General features: G+C 45.4%; 1 protein-coding gene across 1 annotated transcript in view; it reads left to right on the top strand.

The window, feature by feature from the left end:
• SLC7A11 (solute carrier family 7 member 11) overlaps nucleotides 1-26846 on the top strand; it is a 478205-nt gene that overhangs the window by 145021 nt on the left and 306338 nt on the right. Inside the window, exon 6 of the mRNA XM_069743955.1 lies at nucleotides 8051-8095. Coding sequence (XP_069600056.1) covers nucleotides 8051-8095 — 45 coding nt within the window. The remainder of the gene's footprint in view (nucleotides 1-8050; nucleotides 8096-26846) is intronic.

Raw genomic sequence — 26846 nt, 5'->3', positions numbered from 1 at the left:
AGATTTGCACTACCTTAGACCAGTATTCACTTCAGTACTGGGAGATAAACCATTTGCGTGCAAACTTCCTAGGCCAGCAATGGAAAGCCAGTATCTTGAAAGCCTCTTGGAACTACGAGGCCCACACTGCATCATACTATGCATTACGCCATGACATCATGGGGGCCTATTAATTGAATACTGACTGAGGAAATTCGCACTGGCTTGGTCCAATTGCCATGAAGTATCAATGTGGATGTCAGGCCAGGATAGTGCAAATCTTTTTGCTCATCTCTTCTCTGCTCCTACACTATGTCCATCTGAGCTCTTCTTTGGCCTTTGACCAGGCTAAGGGCAGCCTATCTATCAGAACACTGATTAATTTTAATTATGGGATATTGCATTTCTCTGGTCATAATACTCAGCCATTTTCTTCCGTGGACTTCTGTGTCTCTCAAAGTCATCAGCTTTTACAGCTCTTGCTCTCATGAACCTTATCTATCTGACTCAATCATCGGCATCTGTCATTCTCTAATCAAGCCTTCTCTCTCAATTCAGCAGCTCTCTCTACATTCATATACAGGTCCTTCTCAAAAAATTAGCATATAGTGTTAAATTTCATTATTTACCATAATGTAATGATTACAATTAAACTTTCATATATTATAGATTCATTATCCACCAACTGAAATTTGTCACGTCTTTTATTGTTTTAATACTAATGATTTTGGCATACAACTCCTGATAACCCAAAAAACCTGTCTCAATAAATTAGCATATTTCACCCATCCAATCAAATAAAAGTGTTTTTTAATAACAAACAAAAAAAAACATCAAATAATAATGTTCAGTTATGCACTCAATACTTGGTCGGAAATCCTTTGGCAGAAATGACTGCTTCAATGCGGCGTGGCATGGAGGCAATCAGCCTGTGACACTGCTGAGATGTTATGGAGGCCCAGGATGCTTCAATAGCGGCCTTAAGCTCATCCAGAGTGTTGGGTCTTGCGTCTCTCAACTTTCTCTTCACAATATCCCACAGATTCTCTATGGGGTTCAGGTCAGGAGAGTTGGCAGGCCAATTGAGCACAGTAATACCATGGTCAGTAAACCATTTACCAGTGGTTTTGGCACTGTGAGCAGGTGCCAGGTCGTGCTGAAAAATGAAATCTTCATCTCCATAAAGCATTTCAGCCGATGGAAGCATGAAGTGCTCCAAAATCTCCTGCTAGCTAGCTGCATTGACCCTGCCCTTGATGAAACACAGTGGACCAACACCAGCAGCTGACATGGCACCCCACACCATCACTGACTGTGGGTACTTGACACTGGACTTCAGGCATTTTGGCATTTCCTTCTCCCCAGTCTTCCTCCAGACTCTGGCACCTTGATTTCCGAATGACATGCAAAATTTGCTTTCATCAGAAAAAAGTACTTGGGACCACTTAGCAACAGTCCAGTGCTGCTTCTCTGTAGCCCATTTCGGCACCTGTAGCCCATTTCCTGCACACGCCTGTGCACGGTGGCTCTGGATGTTTCCACACCAGACTCAGTCCACTGCTTCCTCAGGTTCCCCAAGGTCTGGAATCGGTCCTTCTCCACAATCTTCCTCAGGGTCCGGTCTCCTCTTCTCGTTGTACAGCGTTTTCTGCCACATTGTTTCCTTCCAACAGACTTAACCATTGAGGTGCCTTGATACAGCACTCTGGGAACAGCCTATTTGTTGAGAAATTTCTTTCTGGGTCTTACCCTCTTGCTTGAGGGTGTCAATGATGGCCTTCTTGACATCTGTCAGGTCGCTAGTCTTACCCTTGATGGGGGTTTTGAGTAATGAACCAGGCAGGGAGTTTATAAAAGCCTCAGGTATCTTTTGCATGTGTTTAGAGTTAATTAGTTGATTCAGAAGATTAGGGTAATAGGTCGTTTAGAGAACCTTTTCTTGATATGCTAATTTATTGAGACAGGTTTTTTGGGTTATCAGGAGTTGTATGCCAAAATCATCAGTATTAAAACAATAAAAGACGTGACAAATTTCAGTTGGTGGATAATGAATCTATAATATATGAAAGTTTAATTGTAATCATTACATTATGGTAAATAATGAAATTTAACACTATATGCTAATTTTTTGAGAAGGACCTGTATACACATACAAAACACATTAATGTATATATGCTGTATATATATGCATCTCAGAGGCATTTACAGACTCAGTAGCAAAATGATACTGGTGCACAAAGACAGATCAGCGCACGCCACCAGAACAATCGCCTCCATTAACCAACACTTTCTCCTGCCGAAGGACAACAGCCAAGGAAGCTATTCCTAGTGTAGTCAATCACCCAAAAAATTGTGACACTTGTGACAATTTTATCTAACACAAAATTGGTACAGTTCATATTGGGGACAAATGGGGATACTTGGTTGTGTGGTTTGAAGAGTAATTTTTTGTGCTGACACTCTCATTAAAGCCTCATTCAGTCATCCAGAAGAGCTTATTTTATGGACGCGTGCTCTCCGAATAAAAACCAGACAGCAGACTGACCAAAATATCACAATAGGGATGTTTACATTTTTTTCACATGAACTGAGCAGCATGTACTATTCTCTAACATTTTAAAATGTTAATGTATAAAAACGGATGTAATACATCAACACAGATATGATACGGATGTCTTTAAAAATGGACACACAGATGGTACAAAGATGACAATATGGATGAAAAACATGCAAGTATTCTGGATAAAACTCAGATGATTTTTTTATGCTCATCTGACCTCGACATTATCAGGTGGAAAGTAAACTTATCTGTGACTTCAGATATTTCAGTCACACCCATTGCAGTGGGCTGAATACAATCAACTTATGCACTCTGACTTGATGATATCTGAAAATATAATGTTATAATGAAAAATAAGGGTGAATGAAAAATATTTTTCATACAAAATATGACAAAGTCACATGATTAAAAAAAGTTTAAAAACAAGATACAGATATGACATGGAACTTCCAAATTATTTGCCAAATTTTCCGGTGCTATTTATAATGTAAATCGTCTTACATTCTTCTCTTTATTCTTGCTACATACTCTACATAATCAAGTGAACTGATGGTTGGAACCAGCTATCAAGCTGTCTGTAGTCGTATAATGTAATCTGTCAGATGCTTAACACACCGTTTCTTAATAACATAGCAAAATGTAACAAATTTGTTTTCAAATGTGATAGATTTGATGCCACATCCACAGGCAACACAAGGTTAACACATGTTAGAAAAATAATGAGAGTAGGTAGAAGTATAAAATCGTATTAAAATATGTCACAAAATAGCTGCTTTTTACTATATTACAGCATGTAATTATCATCTAACTAGAGAAAAAGAGAGACGACTGGAGGGTGTTTGAATTTGTCAAAGAGCCATTCCAATGTATTGCAGACTGATGTCTGGAATAGTTTATAAACTGTAATATAAAACGTTTCAGGACATGTGGTATACAGAAACTGAAAAGGTCAGCTTAGTGCTGATGTTGGATGTTGGCATAGAGCATGACCTAGAGCTGCAGTCTATAACCAGTGGCTCTGGAGCGTTGTCTCATGGGCCTGTGATGTGTGGCTCGCGACTGTCTGCCAACTTGATGCATTAGCATAAGGTGTAGCAAGCAGCTATAAGGAGAAGGTCTCCAGATGGTGACTTGTTGGAGTTGCCCTAAACAGTAGAGCCCGTTTGGATGTGCATACACTGCCACGGTGGTGGAAGTGAGGGGCAGATATAAATATGGTAAGCTTGAGATAGGCTGATGCTATTAGTTACAGGGATGTTGAAGCTGGATGCAGAAGTGTGGTGAGGTGATTTATGGAAGAGTTCCAAATGGAGGTAAAGTTGGAACCCCTGGATAGAAGTATACTACCTGTAAGGGAGAGGGCACAAAGTGCCTCCTGTTGGGAAGATTTGGCTGTCATATCAGTAATAAAGGCTCTACATTACACTATGGTGGGGAAGAATGGGCACACTGGATAAGGTTTGCGACCATATCTCAGAAGTGAATGTGACTCTCAAGGTGAGAAAGGATTTGGACCACTGACCTCGCGAAAAAATATCAGTTCTATATCACAAAGTAAATGGGTGGCCATGCTAAAGCTGAGCAAATAAGTAAATCTGTTCAGGAAGAATTAAATGTAGATTCAAATTTTACATAAAATTTGAGTGCTGATTCAAAATTTAGTTATAATTTACTTTGTGTTTAACCAGCAAAACGGCCCCTAGCCAGTAATGGCGTGTGTCTTAATAATATCGTAATGATATTTTGTGCTTATAGATATGTAGGTTTTCCAACAGCAAAATACTGTAGGGTACCTGGTGTAAAGAGGAAAGTTACCTGAACAAAAGCATTTGCTGTATAGAGATTGAACTCAGGGTCCTAATTTATATGGATTTACGCTCATATATAATTATTATATTTATTTATCATGATTTTGTTTTGGGGTATTGAGCATTTATGATATCAGAGATATATTTATGTCTCTGTTATAGTGCCCTCTTAATTTTGTCTGAGATGCCATTTTTATGTGCTTATCCCTGACCCCGCACTGTTTTAGATCATAAAAGGGTCCTAATTTGTATGGATTTGCGGTTATATATCATAATTATATTTATTATATAGTCATCATGATTTTGTCTTTACCATTTACTCTTTATTATTTTTTGAAGGACAACATTTATACCCCCAATCATGTTTTCACACTGCTCTCCTAGGCTTCTTATACATTCAATTTACTACCCTTCTCATGACATTATTCACTCCCATTTCCGCTTCCAAGAGCATCTTTGCCTTTTTTTACGCTCACATGCCTTGCTAATTGTTGGGCGGTCGCACACTGAGCTTGCTCTGACCCGGTTCCACCTCCCAGCAGAATTTACCGTCGGCGAATGCGCCAGCCGAGGTTTCTTTTTACATTCTCTCCGTGTTACCGCGTGTGTGCGCCTTCCACCGTGGGCACTTCCAGTTTATTGGTGGGAACTTCTGATACCGGTAACCAACGAGGCTCATTATCTTGTTTGTATTTAAGCTGACACTTACCGCTGACTAATATCTTCCCTGACGAAGCTGCACAGTGGCAGCGATATGCGTGGGATTTTTCCCACACCCTTTCCCTGGCACTCTGGCTCCCTGACACCCTGGAGGTTTTTTTGCACCTTTGATCTCCATCAGTGCACACTTTGAGGTCTCTCCTGCCACCAGTCTAGCGATGTCTGACCAGGCAAATATATGGGGTAGGCTTGGGGCTATTGGAGCTCTATTCAGGAATTAGACATGGCATCTATTTGATTTCCTTTATCTTATTCCTGCATGTTTATCCCCATTTCTATTGTTATGGTGCATCTTCAGGCTGCAATTTCTAAACTTCAATAGGGGCCCGTATTAATTATCTATGACCTTGCGCTATATACTTTCTTTGGTTTAGTCATTTAAGACAATTTTGGGGACACCCATTTTTGCCTTTTTGCCCTGATATTGGCATGAAGAGTTAATACTATATATATAGATTCTGACAATATTATACCATTTATGTACATTTATGGCCTTGTGGTTTTGTTTCTTGAATTGTATGCCTATTATCTTGGTGGTACATGTTTTCCTGTGAGCTAATAGCATTGCACAGGACTTCATATTGGTCTGATATTTTCCCATGGGGAAGGGTGTTTACATCATGTTTTTAATTGATTTTAAATTGGTTTATGTGTCTTTACTACAATAAAGTTTACATTTTGTGATACAACAGGTATGCACATATCTATGCATAGGCCCTTTTTTTCTTTTTTTTGTTGTTAAACTCAGGTTATAACTCAGGAATAAGCAATGCAGTGTATTTACAAACTTACTCAACTTTTTAGGTAGATACAACCTCATGAAGGCTATTTTTTTCTCATAACCAACCTATAGAAAAGTACTATAAACAAGACTGAAACAATAGATTAATTACTAGTCAGACTGCGCTAAAATAGGTTCGTGGGCAGCAAAATGGTGCCAGAGAAATGGACTGAAATTGAATCTGACTCCTATTAAAATACCAATTTGCATAAAATTAATTTCCATCAAAGCTTCTACAACCTGCTGCATTTTACAGAGAATAAAATAAGAAATCCCATTTCCGTTAGATTTAGGGGAGACATCATACTAGCACAAATTCTATAACAATGTGCAATTTCTCTTATTCAGAAGTATTTCCAGAACGGGCTTAAGAAATCTTCTGACCTTGTAATTTCTGCAGGCATTTCTGAACTTAGATAATGCTGGCATTTGTTTTAGACTGAGTCATCAATGATTCGAAATTAGTAGGAGCTTTGTGAAAGTAAAGACCAGTGGTTTTAGCTGCTGATAATGGAATGGATATTGTACTGATACACTATTGTACAGGCCTAAAGGAAAATTAAATGAAAAATATAGAGCATACATAGAATAAGAGCAAATACTGAGTCCAATATCACAAAGGACATGAAATGAATTAAAAGTATTAGCCTGAGAAGAATAAACCGTTTCCAAGGAAGTTAATAAATGCCAAATTGCAGTAGCATCAGGCCAAGTCTTGACTCTTGACTGCCAATTGTCCATTTTTAAAGGGACTCTGTCACCTGAATTTGGAGGGAACAATTTTCAGCCATAGAGGCGGGGTTTTCGGGTGTTTGATTCATCCTTTCCTTACAGTTTCCTTAAGATTGCTTTGTGCAGGCATGTACTATGGAGGACACAGAATGAACTTCAATCCAATATTGCAACCAGCATGCAGCCAGCGGGTAAGGAAAGGGTGAATCAAACACCCGAAAACCCCGCCCCTATGGCTGAAAATTGTTCCCTCCAAATTCAGGTGACAGAGTCCCTTTAACTTGACAACTATTTTCTTCTTGAATCTACGAATGCTTTCCCTAGTTTTTAAGCACAAATTACAAACATATTTAATGGTGAAAAGGATACCCACTGTACATACAACATTAATTCCCAAATTCAAACCACATTGGTGGCCCACCGTTCTGTACTATAATGACGCGGCACAGTAAATGTTGGTACCCTTGCATAGCTTAAAATGCTATATATCTCAAGGGATCAGAATGACAGGATAAACTTAGCATATAGATGGGAATTTATTGACCCCATTTTACATGTGACTAGTGATATTTAACCTGTATGTTGAGGATGTATGGAGCTCGCTCAGGAATCAAGGCCATCCAATACAGAGCAGATGCTGGCTTTGTTATACAAGTGGCAGCTTCCTCTAAGAGCAGTGATAAGAGCTTATGTCAACCGGTAATGTGTAACCACTTAAATGCCGATGTCAATCTCAGACAGCATTTAATTGACACAATTGTGTGACATAATCATCAAACCACAAAACTGAATCGTAGTGTGTCAATGTATTGCCATACCTGCCAAAGGTCTACTGAAGACTACCATCACTGCCATCATAGGAGGTTGTCATTTCTGCTATATACTGCAGTATTGACGTATAGTAGTGCATAATACAAGCGATCAAATTATCTCAGGTTCAAGTGTCTTAAAGGGACTAAAACGTTATTTAAAGATTTCAAGAATAAAAAACAAGAGAAATATTTAAAGCTTAAATCACACTCTTTTAAAAAAATAAAATATAACAATAATAATGACTTATTTGCTATGGCCACATCTATTAATTATATATATACATTATATAACTAATAAGTTAAATGTCATAAAGAGAATTGGCATTTTTTTCGGTCACATCTACCCTAAAATGTGGAATAATCTTTTCAATCACGGTCACTTTTTGTTTTTTTTCAAAATCAATGGACCTTTTTTAACATCTTATTGACGTCTACATTAAATGTAGTAGATATTGAAGTTCCTATGAGAGCCCTATTCAGAACATACAATCTACTGCTGAATCATGTTGTAATTTACTTCTGCCCATCACATACTGTATCTTTCATGTGACCAAAGTGATGACAATTTATAATTCGTCTGTCAAATCTTATTACTTAATCTTTGACGCTTATCCTCATAATAACATTTACCAATGTTTTATGTATTTTATATTTTTAGGTTTTACCTCAATTTTGTTACAGAGGAAGTAGAAAATCCTGAAAAGTAAGTGGGAATACAAATATTATATACGTATTATGTTGCTGGATGTATTATAAAACTAATACTTACAATTGGATTTACTGTATTTGCAATGGTAGCTTAATGTTCTCTCTGGTTTAGTTTTATGAATGTCTCGTTTTGTATGCACATTTGTATCGCATATGTTTCTGGACAAAGTATCAGATTTTAGTGTCTAATATAAACCAAAGCTAAAACTCGTTTTATTTTTAGGTTAACAATATTAGCTAAAAATACTGAAATACTGGCTGCAACAGAAGCCATGAATCTTTAGCAGATCCAATGGATGGATCGAAGCACCACCATCTAAAAACTTTTACCTTTATTGTAGTCAGCTAGGGCTCTCATCCAGCCAGAGAAATTGTAACATACCCTCACCTAATGCACAATAGATAGAAGTCGGAAGCACAATAGTTCAGCCGATCATTCGGCCGATGTCTGCAAACTTTACGAAAAGTAGGGAGAGCTTCCCCGAGAGGGTCCAAGGCTGAGTCCTGCTGGCAATTTAATTATAAATTAAGCTAGAGATATGGCATAACTTATAGCAGAAATGTACTCAGGTGTCTGACAGGAGTCCAATTTTTGAAACATAATCAAATTTATTAGGAGGTGCATCATTTCATCAAGACTGGTGTACAAAACACCAGTGTTGGAGAATTGGGGCCAAAGTTCTTTCCATAGTACTAGTGTATGTACACATTGTGAATGAACATTTTGAACTTGTGATTACTACATTCTAAATGTTGACCTGCAAGTGTTCTGCAGCATCCTGTGAATGTATATTATGTATACCACAGCAATTTCCCTAGCCTCTAACCCTGTGCAGTCTGCCTGTAGTTCGGTGTCCAGTAAGTAACCCAGCTGGCAACTATAAATGCACAGGACAATTCCCCAATGTCACCAAATCTAGACCACCTCAGTCTGTCTTAAAAGCTATAGCACTTGTTTGTCAGATATTGAGAAAAGGGAGGGGAAGAATGTTCCAGCATAACTTTGCTTCTGTGAAGAAGCATTTCTATGTACGCACATTCATTCTTGAAATTTTAATGATAACTGACAAGTGAAGAGTGGTATTATTAATGGTTTGTTAAAGTGTTTTAAAAGCTAGTGTACTGATGGAATAATTTGGACCTTTTGATTGCTGGATCCAAATCTCATTAGTTACCATACTGTTATGTTTAAGTGTGCCTTAACACCAGGGGCGGGCTGGGGCGGGTGGCAGAAATGCATATGCCCCCCGGGCCGGTGTCTAAGCAGCTGCACAGGGCCGCTGGAGGACTGGCAGTGACTGTAATACATAGCGCACCTGTAGTGCGCGGTGGTGTCATCCCGCGGCCAGCAGCCCTGACATGCAGGCTGCAGGGGTATGTGATGAGCAAGCTCCTATGCACCACTGCCACTCTGAGGGAGAGAGCCAGCAGCCAAGATGAAAGGTCAGCATACCGGCATACCCAGGGGCGGGCTGGGGCGGGTGGCAGAAATGCATATGCCCCCCGGGCCGGTGTCTAAGCAGCTGCACAGGGCCGCTGGAGGACTGGCAGTGACTGTAATACATAGCGCACCTGTAGTGCACGGTGGTGTCATCCCGCGGCCAGCAGCCTTGACATGCAGGCTGCAGGGGTATGTGATGAGCAAGCTCCTATGCACCACTGCCACTCTGAGGGAGAGAGCCAGCAGCCAAGATGAAAGGTCAGCATACCGGCATACCGGCCTGTGTGTGCACGGAGCTCCGGCTTCTCCTGCACTTATCTGCTATCCCGGCAGAGAAGGAGAGACGGGGGAGGTGCCGGGGCCCGTGACAGTGCAGAGCTGTGAGCAGGAGAAACTGAAGAGCTGCACATGGACATCAGCCGCCTCTGCACCACAGAGGAGAGTGTGTGATGTGTGTATGAGGTAACTGGTGTGTGTGTGTGATCTGCGTGCTTGTGTGTTTGAGGTAACTGGTGTGTGTATGAGGTAATTGGTGTGTGTGTGAGCTGCGTGCGTGTGTGTGTGAGCTGCGTGTGTGTGTGTGTGAGAGCTGCGTGCGTGTGTGAGAGCTGCGTGCGTGTGTGTGAGAGCTGCGTGCGTGTGTGTGAGAGCTGCGTGCGTGTGTGTGTGTGAGAGCTGCGTGTGTGTGTGTGTGAGAGCTGCGTGTGTGTGTGTGTGTGTGAGAGCTGCGTGCGTGTGTGTGTGAGCAACGTGCATGTGTGTGAGCTGCGTGCATGTGTGTGAGCTGCGTGCGTGTGTGTGTGTGAGCTGCGTGCGTGTGTGTGTGAGCTGCATGTGTGTGTCATTATACAGTGGGGTTGTGCGTGTGCCTGTCATACAGTGGGGCTGTGCGTGTGTGTGTGAGCTGCGTGTGTGTGTGAGCTGCGTGCGTGTGTGTGTGAGAGCTACGTGCGTGTGTGTGTGAGAGCTACGTGCGTGCGTGTGTGAGCTGCATGTGTGTGTCATTATACAGTGGGCTTGTGCGTGTGCCTGTCATTATACAGTGGGGCTGTGTGGGTATGTCATTATACAGTAGGGCTGTGCGTGTGTGTGTGCGTGTGTGTGTGAGCTGCGTGCGTGTGTGCGTGAGCTGCGTGCGTGTGTGTGAGCTGCGTGCGTGTGTGTGTGAGCTGCGTGCGTGTGTGTGTGAGCTGCGTGCGTGTGTGTGAGCTGCGTGCGTGTGTGTGAGAGCTGCGTGCGTGTGTGAGCTGCGTGCGTGTGTGAGCTGCGTGCGTGTGTGAGCTGCGTGCATGTGTGTGTGATCTGCGTGCGTGCGTGTGTGTGTGTGAGCTGCGTGCTTGTGTGTGAGGTGCATGTGTGTGTGAGCTGCGTGCGTGTGTGTGTGAGCTGCGTGCTTGTGTGTGTGTGAGCTGCGTGCGTGTGTGTGTGTGTGAGCTGCGTGCTTGTGTGTGAGGTGCATGTGTGTGTGAGCTGCGTGTGTGTGTGAGCTGCGTGCATGAGTGTGTGAGCTGCATGTGTGTGTCATTATTCAGTGGGGTTGTGCGTGTGCCTGTCATTATACAGTGGGGCTGTGCGTGTGTGTGTGAGCTGCGTGCATGTGTGTCTGAGCTGCGTGCGTGTGTGTGTGAGAGCTGTGTGTGTGTGTGTGAGAGCTGCATGCGTGCGTGTGTGAGCTGCATGTGTGTGTCATTATACAGTGGGCTTGTGCGTGTGCCTGTCATTATACAGTGGGGCTGTGTGGGTATGTCATTATACAGTGGGGCTGTGCGTGTGTGTGTGTAAGCTGCGTGCGTGTGTGTGTGTGTGAGCTGCGTGCGTGTGTGAGCTGCGTGCAGGTGTGTGTGAGCTGCGTGCGTGTGTGAGCTGCGTGCGTGTGTGTGAGCTGCGTGCGTGTGTGTGTGAGCTGCGTGCGTGTGTGTGTGAGCTGCATGTGTGTCATTATACAGTGGGGCTGTGTGGGTATGTCATTATACAGTAGGGCTGTGCGTGTGTGTGTTTGAGCTGCGTGCGCGTGTGTGAGCTGCGTGCGTGTGTGTGAGCTGCGTGCGTGTGTGTGTGAGCTGCGTGCGTGTGTGTGCTGCGTGCATGTGAGCTGCATGCATGTGTGTGTGAGCTGTGTGCGTGTGTGAGCTGCGTGCGTGTGTGTGTGAGAGAGCTGCGTGCGTGTGTGTGTGAGAGCTGTGTGCGTGTGTGTGTGAGCTGGATGTGTGTCATTATACAGTGGGCTTGTGCGTGTGCCTGTCATTATACAGTGGGGTTGTGCGTGTGCCTGTCATTATACAGTGGGGTTGTGCGTGTGCCTGTCATTATACAGTGGGGATGTGTGGGTATGTCATTATACAGTGGGTCTGTGCGTGTGTGTGTGTGAGCTGCGTGCGTGTCATACAGTGGGGCCGTGCATGTGTGTGTGTCATACAGTGGAGCTGTACGTGTGTGTCACTATACAGTGGGGCTGTGTGGCTATATCATTATACAGTGGGGCTGTGCGTGTGTGTCATTATACAGTGGGGCTGTGGGTGTGTGTGTCATTATACAGTGGGGCTGTGGGTGTGTGTGTCATTATACAGTGGGGCTGTGGGTGTGTGTCATTATACAGTGGGGCTGTGGGTGTGTGTCATTATACAGTGGGGCTGTGCATGTGCCTGTCATTATACAGTGGGGCTGTGCATGTGTGTGTCATTATACAGTGGGGCTGTGCATGTGCCTGTCATTATACAGTGGGGCTGTGCGTGTGTGTGTGTCATTATACAGTGGGGCTGTGCGTTTGTGTCATTATACAGTGGGGCTGTGCATGTGTGTCATTATACAGTGGGGCTTTGCGTGTGTGTGTGTCATTATACAGTGGGGCTGTGCGTGTGTGTGTCATACAGTAGGGCTGTGCGTGTGTGTCATTATACAGTGGGGCTGTGTGTGTGTGTCATTATACAGTGGGGCTGTGCATTTGTGTCATTATACAGTGGGGCTGTGCATGTGTGTCATTATACAGTGGGGCTTTGCGTGTGTGTGTGTCATTATACAGTGGGGCTGTGCGTGTGTGTGTCATACAGTAGGGCTGTGCGTGTGTGTCATTATACAGTGGGGCTGTGTGTGTGTGTCATTATACAGTAGGGCTGTGCGTGTGTGTCATTATACAGTGGGGCTGTGTGTGTGTGTCATTATACAGTAGGGCTGTGCGTGTGTGTGTCATACAGTAGGGCTGTGCGTGTGTGTCATTATACAGTGGGGCTGTGTGTGTGTGTCATTATACAGTAGGGCTGTGCATGTGTGTCATTATACAGTGGGGCTGTGTGTGTGTGTCATTATACAGTGGGGCTGTGCATTTGTGTCATTATACAGTGGGGCTGTGCATGTGTGTCATTATACAGTGGGGCTGTGCGTGTGTGTGTCATACAGTAGGGCTGTGCGTGTGTGTCATTATACAGTGGGGCTGTGTGTGTGTGTCATTATACAGTAGGGCTGTGCGTGTGTGTCATTATACAGTGGGGCTGTGTGTGTGTGTGTCATTATACAGTGGGGCTGTGCATTTGTGTCATTATACAGTGGGGCTGTGCATGTGTGTCATTATACAGTGGGGCTTTGCGTGTGTGTGTGTCATTATACAGTGAGGCTGTGCGTGTGTGTGTCATACAGTAGGGCTGTGCGTGTGTGTCATTATACAGTGGGGCTGTGTGTGTGTGTCATTCAGGGGTGGATTAAGGGTAGCCAGGGCCCTGGGCTGTTCACACACTGTGGGCCCCCCCGGTCATGTGACGGGGGTCATGTGATGGGGGTCATGTGACGGGGGTCATGATATACCCGAACCAGATTATTCCAGAAAAAGGGCCGGGCCCTACTCTACTGTAACCTAGGAAATATTTGTTAAAATCTGCAATACAATTTAGGTATATCTTGACCAATAATATCACATACAAGGAACAAATACCACCGCACCATGACCAGACCACAAATTACAACCACAGTGATCGAATAATAGCACATACAAGGGACAAATACCACCGCACCATTTCCAGACCACATATTACCATACCTCCCAACTTTTGAAGTTGGGAAAGAGGGACAAAGTTTGCGGCGCGCGTTGCGCGCCGCAGCAAATTTTAGGACACACCTCTGACCACACCCATTCACTAGTCACACCCATATCCATGTCTCAACCACACCCATTTAGCACTGCTGATCACACTGTTCATAAAGAATAATTATTAAAAAAAAAATATGGCCACACAGTGCTCCATACTGTATAATGGCCACACATGATGTTCAATACTGTATAATGACCCCACATGATGCTCAATACTGTATAATGACCCCACGTGATGCTCAATACTGTATAATGGCCACACATGATGCTCAATACTGTATAATGGCCACACATTAGAGCAGTGAGACTATGGAACTCTCTGCCGTATGATGTTGTAATGAGGGATTCATTACTTAAATTTAAGAGGGGACTGGATGCCTTTCTGGAAAAGTATAATGTTACAGGGTATATACACTAGATTCCTCGATAGGGCGTTGATCCAGGGAACTAGTCTGATTGCCGTATGTGGAGTCGGGAAGGAATTTTTTTCCCCAATGTGGAGCTTACTCTTTGCACATGGGTTTTTTTTGCCTTCCTGCGTTTATTTGTGATAAAAACGGAAATTTGGCGAAAATTTTGAAAATTTCGCAATTTTCACATTTTGAATTTTTATTCTGTTAAACCAGAGAGATATGTGACACAAAATAGTTAATAAATAACATTTCCCACATGTTTACTTTACATCAGCACAATTTTGGAAACAAAATTTTTTTTGTTAGGAAGTTATAAGGGTTAAAATTTGACCAGCGATTTGTCATTTTTACAACAAAATTTACAAAACCATTTTTTTTAGGGACCACCTCACATTTGAAGTCAGTTTGAGGGGTCTATATGGCTGAAAATACCCAAAAGTGACACCATTCTAAAAACTGCACCCCTCAAGGTACTCAAAACCACATTCAAGAAGTTTATTAACCCTTCAGGTGCTTCACAGCAGCAGAAGCAACATGGAAGGAAAAAATGAACAATTAACTTTTTAGTCACAAAAATTATCTTTTAGCAACAATTTGTTTATTTTCCCAATGGTAAAAGGAGAATCTGAACCACGAAAGTTGTTGTGCAATTTGTCCTGAGTATGCTGATACCTCATATGTGGGGGTAAACCACTGTTTGGGCGCACGGCAGGGCTTGGAAGGGAAGGAGCACCATTTGACTTTTTGAATCAAAAATTGGCTCCACTCTTTAGCGGACACCATGTCACGTTTGGAGAGCCCCCGTGTGCCTAAAAATTGGAGCTCCCCCACAATTGACCCCATTTTGGAAACTAGACGCCCTAAGGAACTTATCTAGATGCATAGTGAGCACTTTGAACCCCCAGGTGCTTCACAAATTGATCCGTAAAAATGAAAAAGTACTTTTTTTTCACAAAAAAATTCTTTTAGCCTCAATTTTTTCATTTTCACATGGGCAACAGGATAAAATGGATCCTAAAATGTGTTGGGCAATTTCTCCTGAGTACGCTGATACCTCATATGTGGGGGTAAACCACTGTTTGGGCACATGGTAAGGCTCGGAAGGGAAGGAGCGCCATTTGACTTTTTGAATGAAAAATTATTTCCATCGTTAGCGGACACCATGTCGCGTTTGGAGAGCTCCTGTGTGCCTAAACATTGGCGCTCCCCCACAAGTGACCCCATTTTGGAAACTAGACCCCCCAAGGAACTTATTTAGATGCCTAGTGAGCACTTTAAACCCTCAGGTGCTTCACAAATTGATCTGTAAAAATGAAAAAGTACTTTTTTTTCACAAAAAAATTCTTTTCGCCTCAATTTTTTCATTTTCACATGGGCAGTAGGATAAAATGGATCATAAAATTTGTTGGACAATTTCTCCCGAGTACGCCGATACCTCATATGTGGGGGTAAACCACTGTTTGGGCACACGGCAGGGCTCGGAAGGGAAGGCGCGCCATTTGACTTTTTGAATGGAAAATTAGCTCCAATTGTTAGCGGACACCATGTCGCGTTTGGAGAGCCCCTGTGTGCCTATGCATTGGAGCTCCCCCACAAGTGACCCCATTTTGGAAACTAGACCCCCCAAGGAACTTATCTAGATGCATATTGAGCACTTTAAACCCCCAGGTGCTTCACAGAATTTTATAACGCAGAGCCATGAAAATAAAAAATAATTTTTCTTTCCTCAAAAATGATTTTTTAGCCTGGAATTTCCTATTTTGCCAAGGATAATAGGAGAAATTGGACCCCAAATATTGTTGTCCAGTTTGTCCTGAGTACGCTGATACCCCATATGTGGGGGTAAACCACTGTTTGGGCGCACGGCAGGGCTCGGAAGGGATGGCACGCCATTTGGCTTTTTAAATGGAAAATTAGCTCCAATCATTAGCGGACACCATGTCACGTTTGGAGAGCCCCTGTGTGCCTAAACATTGGAGATCCCCCAGAAATGACCCCATTTTGGAAACTAGACCCCCAAAGGAACTAATCTAGATGTGTGGTGAGGACTTTGAACCCCCAAGTGCTTCACAGAAGTTTATAACGCAGAGCCATGAAAATAAAAAAAAAAAATTATTTTCTCAAAAATGATCTTTTAGCCTGCAATTTTTTATTTTACAAAGGGTAACAGGAGAAATTTGACCCCAAAAGTTGTTGTCCAGTTTCTCCTGAGTACGCTGATACCCCATATGTGGGGGTAAACCACTGTTTGTGCACATGCCGGGGCTCGGAAGTGAAGTAGTGACATTTTGAAATGCAGACTTTGATGGAATGCTCTGTGGGCGTCACGTTGCGTTTGCAGAGCCCCTGATGTGGCTTAACAGTAGAAACCCCCCACAAGTGACCCCATTTTGGAAACTAGACCCCGAAAGGAACTTATCTAGATGTGTGGTGAGCACTTTGAACCCCCAAGTGCTTCATAGAAATTTATAATGCAGAGCCGTGAAAATAATAAATACGTTTTCTTTCCTCAAAAATAATTATTTAGCCCAGAATTTTTTATTTTCCCAAGGGTAACAGGAGAAATTGGATCCCAAAAGTTGTTGTCCAGTTTCTCCTGAGTACGCTGATACCCCATATGTGGGGGTAAACCACTGTTTGGGCACATGCCGAGGCTCGGAAGTGAAGTAGTGACGTTTTGAAATGCAGACTTTGATGGAATGCTCTGCGGGCGTCACGTTGCGTTTGCAGAGCCCCTGATGTGCCTAAACAGTAGAAACCCCCCACAAGTGACCCCATTTTGGAAACTAGACCCCGAAAGGAACTTATCTAGATGTGTGGTGAGCACTTTGAACCCCCAAGTGCTTCATAGAAGTTTATAATGCAGAGCCGTGAAAATAATAAATACGTTTTCTTTCCTCAAAAATAATTATTTAGCCCAGAATTTTTTATTTTCCAAAGGGTTACAGGAGAAATTGGACCCCAAAAGTTGTTGTCCAGTTTCTCCTGAGTATGCTGATACCCCATGTGTGGGGGTAAACCACTGTTTGGGCACACGTCGGGGCTCAGAAGGGAAGTAGTGACTTTTGAAATGCAGACTTTGATGGAATGGTCTGCGGGCGTCACATTGCGTTTGCAGAGCCCCTGGTGTGCCTAAACAGTAGAAACCCCCCACAAGTGACCCCATTTTAGAAACTAGACCCCCCAAGGAACTTATCTAGATATGTGGTGAGCACTTTGAACCCCCAAGTGCTTCACAGACGTTTACAACGCAGAGCCGTGAAAATAAAAAATCATTTTTCTTTCCTCAAAAATGATGTTTTAGCAAGCATTTCTTTATTTTCACAAGGGTAACAGGAGAAATTGGACCCCAGTAATTGTTGCGCAGTTTGTCCTGAGTATGCTGGTACCCCATATGTGGGGGTAAACCACTGTTTGGGTGCACGTCGGGGCTCGGAAGTGAGGGAGCACCATTTGACTTTTTGAATACAAGATTGGCTGGAATTAATGGTGGCGCCATGTTGCGTTTGGAGACCCCCTGATGTGCCTAAACAGTGGAAACCCCTCAATTCTACCTCCAACACACCCCTAACCCTTATCCCAACTGTAGCCGTAACCCTAATCACAACCCTAACCCCAACACACCCGTAACCCCAACACACCCCTAACCCTAACCACAACCCTAATTCCAACCCAACCCTAGCCCTAAGGCTATGTGCCAACGTTGCGGATTCGTATGAGATTTTTCAGCACCATTTTTGAAAAATCCGCGGGTAAAAGGCACTGCGTTTTACCTGCGGATTTACCGCGGATTGCCAGTGTTTTTTGTCCGGATTTCACCTGCGGATTCCTATTGAGGAACAGGTGTAAAACGCTGCGGAAAGAATTGACATGCTGCGGAAAATACAACGCAGCGTTCCCGCGCGGTATTTTCCGCACCATGGGCACAGCGGATTTGGCTTTCCATATGTTTACATGGAACTGTAAACCTAATGGAACACTGCTGCGGATCCGCAGCCAAATCCGCACCGTGTGCACATAGCCTAATTCTAAAGGTATGTGCACACGCTGCGGAAAACGCTGCGGATCCGCAGCAGTTTCCCATGAGTTTACAGTTCAATGCAAACCTACGGGAAACAAAAATCGCTGTACACATGCTGCGGAAAAACTGCACGGAAACGCAGCGGTTTACATTCCGCAGCATGTCACTTCTTTCTGCGGATTCCGCAGCGGTTTTACAACTGCTCAAATAGAAAATCGCTGTTGTAAAACCGCATTGAAATGCGCAGAAAAAACATGGTAAATCCGCCATAAATCCACAGCGGTTTAGCACTGCGGATTTATCAAATCCGCAGCGGAAAAATCCGCAGAGGAACAGAATACGTGTGCACATACCGAAACCCTAACCCTACCCCTAACCCTACCCCTAACCCTAACCCTACCCCTAACCCTAACCCTACCCCTACCCCTAACCCTACCCCTAACCCTAACCCTACCCCTAACCCAGATACAGAGGAGGACAATTTTATATTACAGGATGATTTATGTAAACTAGAAGCTTGGGCTGATAAATGGCAAATGAGCTTTAATGGGGATAAATGTAAGGTCATGCACTTGGGTAGAAGTAATAAGATGTATAATTATGTGCTTAATTCTAAAACTCTGGGCAAAACCGTCAATGAAAAAGACCTGGGTGTATGGGTGGATGACAAACTTAAATTCAGTGGCCAGTGTCAGGCAGCTGCTACAAAGGCAAATAAAATAATGGGATGCATTAAAAGAGGCATAGATGCTCATGAGGAGAATATAATTTTACCTCTATACAAGTCACTAGTTCGACCACACTTAGAATACTGTGCACAGTTCTGGTCTCCGGTGTATAAGAAAGACATAGCTGAACTGGAGCGGGTGCAGAGAAGAGCGACCAAGGTTATTAGAGGACTGGGGGGTCTGCAATACCAAGATAGGTTATTACACTTGGGGCTATTTAGTTTGGAAAAACGAAGACTAAGGGGTGATCTCATTTTAATGTATAAATATATGAGGGGACAGTACAAAGACCTTTCTGATGATCTTTTTAATCATAGACCTGAAACAGGGACAAGGGGGCATCCTCTGCGGTTGGAGGAAAAAAGGTTTAAGCATAATAACAGACACGGATTCTTTACTGTAAGAGCAGTGAGACTATGGAACTCTCTGCCGTGTGATGTTGTAATGAGTGATTCATTACTTAAATTTAAGAGGGGACTGGATACCTTTCTGGAAAAGTATAATGTTACAGGGTATATACACTAGATTCCTTGATAGGGCGTTGATCCAGGGAACTAGTCTGATTGCCGTATGTGGAGTCGGGAAGGAATTTTTTTTCCCCAATGTGGAGCTTACTCTTTGCACATGGGGTTTTTTTGCCTTCCTCTGGATCAACATGTTAGGGCATGTTAGGTTAGGCTATGGGTTGAACTAGATGGACATATAGTCTTCCTTCAACCTTAATAACTAAACTAAAAAACCCTAACCCTACCCCTAACCCTAACCCTAGTTCTTACCCCAACCTTAGTGGAAAAAAAAATAAATATTTTTTTTATTGTCCCTACCTATGGGGGTGACAAAGGGGGGGGGGGGTCATTTACTTTTTTTTTTATTTTGATCACTGAGATATAACCTATCTCAGTGATCAAAATTCACTCTGGAACGAATCTGCCAGCCGGCAGATTCGGCGGGCGCACTGCTATTTTGGAAGATGGCGGCGCCCAGGAAAGAAGACGGACGGTCCCCGGGAGGCCAGGTAAGTATAAGGGGGGGGAGATCAGGGCACGGGGGGGGGCGTCGGAGCACGGGGGGGTGGACCGGAACACAGGGGGGTGGATTGGAGCACGGAGTGGGGGATCGCTGTGCGGGCGGGTGGATCGGAGCACGGGGGGGGGGAAATCGCTGTGCGGGGGGGGGGGATCGCTGTGCGGGGGGGGGATCGCTGTGCGGGGGGGGGATCGCTGTGCGGGGGGGGATCGGAGTGCGGGGGGGTTTGATTGGAGCACGGGGGGAGCGGGCAGGAGGACGGGGGAGCGGAGCACAGGACCGAGGGGAGCAGACCGCAGATCGGGGGGCTGGGGGGGCGATCGGAGGAGTGGAGTGGGTGCACATTAGTGTGTCCAGCCATGGCCGATGATATTGCAGCATCGGCCATGGCTGGATTGTAATATTTCACCATTTTTTTAGGTGAAATATTACAAATCGCTCTGATTGGCAGTTTCACTTTCAACAGCCAATCAGAGCGATCGTAGCCACGGGGGGGTGAAGCCACCCCCCCTGGGCTAAACTACCACTCCCCCTGTCCCTGCAGATCGGGTGAAATGGGAGTTAACCCTTTCACCCGATCTGCAGGGACGCGATCTTTCCATGACGCATATGCTGCGTCATGGGTCGGAATGGCACCGACTTTCATGACGCAGCGTATGCGTCAAAGGTCGGGAAGGGGTTAATAACTATGTAACTATGTAACTATGTAACATGATGCTCAATACTGTATAATGACCCCACATGATGCTCAATACTGTATAATGGCCCCACATGATGCTCAATACTGTATAATGACCCCACATGATGCTCATTACTGTATAATGGCCACACATGATGCTCCATACTGTATAATGGCCACACATGATGCTCAATACTGTATAATGACCCCACGTGATGCTCAATACTGTATAAGTGCCCCACATGATGCTCAATACTGTATAATGACCCCACATGATGCTCAATACTGTATAATGGCCCCACATGATGCTCAATACTGTATAATGGCCCCACATGATGCTCAATACTGTATAATGACCCCACGTGATGCTCAATACTGCATAAGTGCCCCACATGATGCTCAATACTGTATAATGACCCCACATGATGCTCAATACTGTATAATGGCCACACATGATGCTCAATACTGTATAATGACCCCACATGATGCTCAATACTGTATAATGGCCCCACATGATGCTCAATACTGTATAATGACCCCACATGATGCTCAATACTGTATAATGGCCACACATGATGCTCCATACTGTATCATGGCCACACATGATGCTCAATACTGTATAATGACCCCACGTGATGCTCAATACTGTATAAGTGCCCCACATGATGCTCAATACTGTATAATGACCCCACATGATGCTCAATACTGTATAATGGCCCCACATGATGCTCAATACTGTATAATGGCCCCACATGATGCTCAATACTGTATAATGACCCCACGTGATGCTCAATACTGTATAAGTGCCCCACATGATGCTCAATACTGTATAATGACCCCACATGATGCTCAATACTGTATAATGGCCCCACATGATGCTCAATACTGTATAATGACCCCACATGATGCTCAATACTGTATAATGGCCCCACATGATGCTCAATACTGTATAATGACCCCACATGATGCTCAATACTGTATAATGGCCACACATGATGCTCCATACTGTATAGTGACTGCACATGATGCTCCATACTGTATAATGACCGCACATGATGCTCAATACTGTATAATGGCCACACATGATGCTCCATACTGTATAATGGCCACACATGATGCTCCATACTGTATAATGACCGCACATGATGCTCAATACTGTATAATGACCGCACATGATGCTCCATACTGTATAATGGCCACACATGATGCTCCATACTGTATAATGACCGCACATGATGCTCTATACTGTATAATGGCCACACATGATGCTCCATACTGTATAATGGCCACACATGATGCTCCATACTGTATAATGACCGCTCATGATGCTCTATACTGTATAATGGCCACACATGATGCTCCATACTGTATAATGACCCCACATGATGCTCTATACTGTATAATGACCACACATGATGCTCCATATTGTATAATGACCGCACATGATGCTCCATAATGGCCACACATGATGCTCCATACTGTATAATGACCGCATATGATGCTCCATACTGTATAATAGCCGCACATGATGCTCCATACTGTATAATGGCCACACATGATGCTCCTTACTGTATATTGGCCGCACATGATAATGGCCACACATAGCTACTCCTACACACGCGGCTGCGCTCCGTAAACTTTGCATACACGGCTCCACTCCATACATCTCATACACACACGGCTCCGCTCCGTACACATTCAGCTCCGCTCCATACACCTCATACACGGCTCTGCTCCATACACCTCATACACACACGGCTCTGCTCCATACACCTCATACACGGCTCCGCTCCATACACCTCATACACGGCTCCGCTCCATACATCTCGTACACACGGCACTACTCCGTACACCTCATACACACACCGCTCCGCTCCATACACATTGCACACACTGCTCCGCATACCTTGCACACACACAGCTCCGCTGCGTACACCTCATACACATACGGCTCCTCTCCATACATCTCGTACACACACGGCACTACTCCGTACACCTCATACACACGTGGCTGTGCTCCGTACACCTCGTACACACGCGGCAGTGCTCCGTACACCTCGTACACACGGCTCCGCTCCGTACACCTCGTACACACGCGGCTGTGCTCCGTACACCTCGTACACACGCGGCAGTGCTCCGTACACCTCGTACACACGGCTCCGCTCCGTACACATCGTACACACGCGGCTGTGCTCCGTACACGTCGTACACATGGCTCCGTACACCTCTTACACACGACTCCGCTCCGTACACCTTGTACACATGCGGCTGTGCTCCGTACACCTTGTACACATGGCTCCGTACACCTCGTACACACGCGGCTGTGCTCCGTACACCTCGTACACATGGCTCCGTACACCTCTTACACACGACTCCGCTCCGTACACCTTGTACACATGCGGCTGTGCTCCGTACACCTTGTACACATGGCTCCGTACACCTCTTACACACGACTCCGCTCCGTACACCTTGTACACATGCGGCTGTGCTCCGTACACCTTGTACACATGGCTCCGTACAGCTCGTACACACGAGGCTGTGCTCCGTACACCTTGTACACATGGCTCCGTACACCCCTTACACACGACTCCGCTCCATACACCTTGTACACATGCGGCTGTGCTCCGTACACCTTGTACACATGGCTCCGTACACCTCTTACACACGACTCCGCTCCATACACCTCGTACACACGCGGCTGTGCTCCGTACACCTCGTACACACGCGGCTGTGCTCCGTACACCTTGTACACACGACTCCGCTCCGTACACCTCATACACACGCTGCTCTGCTCCGTACACCTCGTACACACGCGGCTGCGCTCCGTACACCTCATGCACACGGCTCCGTACACATCGTACACACACGACTCCGCTCCATAGACCTTTCACATGCTGCTCTGATCCATACACCTTGTACACACATGGCTCTGCTACATCCACCCTGTAAACACCTCCTGACCTCACACATACGCTGCCTTACCTTCCTCCGGCGCCATGGCAACCAGCAAAGTCCTGTAGACGGGGGTCCTCTTCCCGATCATGTGACACCTGACTCCTCCCATCCTGTGACCTCATCACAGGTCCTGTGCACAGAGCAGCCATTATGTGGTGTGCTGCTGTGCAGGCCTGGTGCAGGGACTCGGAACTCTCAGCTGACCGGCTGATACACGCACCTCCCAACCAATGCGGGCCCCCTCTCTCTGCCCACCGGGTCCGGGGGCACACAAATGCCGGCGGGCATTCAGACAATTAGTGGAGGGTCAATCTGTGCAGTAGCCCAGGGCCCCCCCAGACCACTGGGCCCTGGGCTACCGCCCATATTGACCCTCTGATAATCCGCCCCTGGTGTCATTATACAGTGGGGCTGTGCATTTGTGTCATTATACAGTGGGGCTGTGCATTTGTGTCATTATACAGTGGGGCTGTGCATGTGTGTCATTATACAGTGGGGCTGTGCATGTGTGTCATTATACAGTGGGGCTGTGTGTGTGTGTCATTATACAGTAGGGCTGTGCGTGTGTGTCATTATACAGTAGGGCTGTGCGTGTGTGTCATTATACAGTAGGGCTGTGCGTGTGTGTCATTATACAGTAGGGCTGTGCGTGTGTGTCATTATACAGTAGGGCTGTGCGTGTGTGTCATTATAGAGTAGGGCTGTGCGTGTGTGTCATTATACAGTGGGGCTGTGCGTGTGTGTCATTATACAGTGGGGCTGTGCATGTGTGTCATTATACAGTGGGGCTGTGCATGTGTGTCATTATACAGTGGGGCTGTGTGTGTGTGTCATTATACAGTAGGGCTGTGCGTGTGTGTCATTATACAGTAGGGCTGTGCGTGTGTGTCATTATACAGTAGGGCTGTGCGTGTGTGTCATTATACAGTAGGGCTGTGCGTGTGTGTCATTATACAGTAGGGCTGTGCGTGTGTGTCATTATACAGTAGGGCTGTGCGTGTGTGTCATTATACAGTGGGGCTGTGCGTGTGTGTCATTATACAGTAGGGCTGTGCGTGTGTGTCATTATACAGTAGGGCTGTGCGTGTGTGTCATTATACAGTAGGGCTGTGCGTGTGTGTCATTATACAGTAGGGCTGTGCGTGTGTGTCATTATACAGTAGGGCTGTGCGTGTGTGTCATTATACAGTAGGGCTGTGCGTGTGTGTCATTATACAGTAGGGCTGTGCGTGTGTGTCATTATACAGTAGGGCTGTGCGTGTGTGTCATTATACAGTAGGGCTGTGCGTGTGTGTCATTATACAGTAGGGCTGTGCGTGTGTGTCATTATACAGTAGGGCTGTGCGTGTGTGTCATTATACAGTAGGGCTGTGCGTGTGTGTCATTATACAGTAGGGCTGTGTGTGTGTGTCATACAGTAGGGCTGTGCATGTGTGTCATTATACAGTAGGGCTGTGCGTGTGTGTCATTATACAGTAGGGCTGTGCGTGTGTGTCATTATACAGTGGGGCTGTGCATGTGTGTCATTATACAGTGGGGCTGTGTGTGTGTGTCATACAGTAGGGCTGTGCATGTGTGTCATTATACAGTAGGGCTGTGCGTGTGTGTCATTATACAGTAGGGCTGTGCGTGTGTGTCATTATACAGTGGGGCTGTGCATGTGTGTCATTATACAGTGGGGCTGTGTGTGTGTGTCATACAGTAGGGCTGTGCATGTGTGTCATTATACAGTAGGGCTGTGCGTGTGTGTCATTATACAGTGGGGCTGTGTGTGTGTGTCATTATACAGTGGGGCTGTGCATTTGTGTCATTATACAGTGGGGCTGTGCATGTGTGTCATTATACAGTGGGGCTGTGCATGTGTGTCATTATACAGTGGGGCTGTGCATGTGTGTCATACAGTAGGGCTGTGCGTGTGTGTGTCATACAGTAGGGCTGTGCATGTGTGTCATTATACAGTAGGGCTGTGCGTGTGTGTCATTATACAGTGGGGCTGTGTGTGTGTGTCATTATACAGTGGGGCTGTGCATTTGTGTCATTATACAGTGGGGCTGTGCATGTGTGTCATTATACAGTGGGGCTTTGCGTGTGTGTGTGTCATTATACAGTGGGGCTGTGTGTGTGTCATTATACAGTAGGGCTGTGCGTGTGTGTCATTATACAGTAGGGCTGTGCGTGTGTCATTATACAGTGGGGCTGTGCGTGTGTGTGTCATACAGTAGGGCTGTGCATTTGTGTCATTATACAGTGGGGCTGTGCGTGTGTCTGTCATTATACAGTGGGGCTGTGCGTGTGTCTGTCATTGGTGCATTCACTCTGTCATTCTTTGGACTGCAGACTTGTGCTTCTCACATTGCTCGCAGTGCTGTGGTCATTTGGCAGGTGTGTGGCTGTAAGTTTGTGATTTGCATACATGCGGTCACATGCCGACTAGACTTGCATGGCCTAATGCAACTGTATTGAACAAGGCCCAAAACAGTCTAGTCAAAATGTGTCTGGCAATATATATATCGCATGCTTGCAGTCACAAGACCACCTGTTGCCGGCACCAGAGAATCTTCACAGCGCACGATATGAGGATTCACACATAGTGTCTGTAGACATGTAGCATAAGTTCCGACAACCCCTTTAAGAATGAGCCGCTACTCATGGGCCACTGCTGTGTGCTTGCCCCCCAGGCCAAAATTTGCCAGTCAGCCCCTGGGCATACCGGCCTGTGTGTGCACGGAGCTCCGGCTTCTCCTGCTCTTATCTGCTATCCCGGCAGAGAAGGAGAGACGGGGGAGGTGCCGGGGCCCGGGACAGTGCAGAGCTGTGAGCAGGAGAAACTGAAGAGCTCCACATGGACATCAGCCGCCTCTGCACCACAGAGGAGAGTGTGTGATGTGTGTATGAGGTAACTGGTGTGTGTGTGTGATCTGCGTGCTTGTGTGTTTGAGGTAACTGGTGTGTGTATGAGGTAATTGGTGTGTGTGTGAGCTGCGTGCGTGTGTGTGTGTGTGAGAGCTGCGTGCGTGTGTGAGAGCTGCGTGCGTGTGTGTGAGAGCTGCGTGCGTGTGTGTGTGAGAGCTGCGTGCGTGTGTGTGTGAGAGCTGCGTGCGTGTGTGTGTGTGAGAGCTGCGTGTGTGTGTGTGTGAGAGCTGCGTGCGTGTGTGTGTGAGCTACGTGCATGTGTGTGAGCTGCGTGCATGTGTGTGAGCTGCGTGCGTGTGTGTGTGTGTGTGAGCTGCATGTGTGTGTCATTATACAGTGGGGTTGTGCGTGTGCCTGTCATACAGTGGGGCTGTGCGTGTGTGTGTGAGCTGCGTGTGTGTGTGAGCTGCGTGCGTGTGTGTGTGAGAGCTACGTGCGTGTGTGTGTGAGAGCTACGTGCGTGCGTGTGTGAGCTGCATGTGTGTGTCATTA

This window comes from Ranitomeya imitator, chromosome 1, assembly GCF_032444005.1.
Source record: "Ranitomeya imitator isolate aRanImi1 chromosome 1, aRanImi1.pri, whole genome shotgun sequence".
NCBI lineage: Eukaryota > Metazoa > Chordata > Amphibia > Anura > Dendrobatidae > Ranitomeya > Ranitomeya imitator.
Note: the sequence above shows the minus strand (reverse complement) of the source record. Positions and strands in the feature narration are given on the sequence as shown.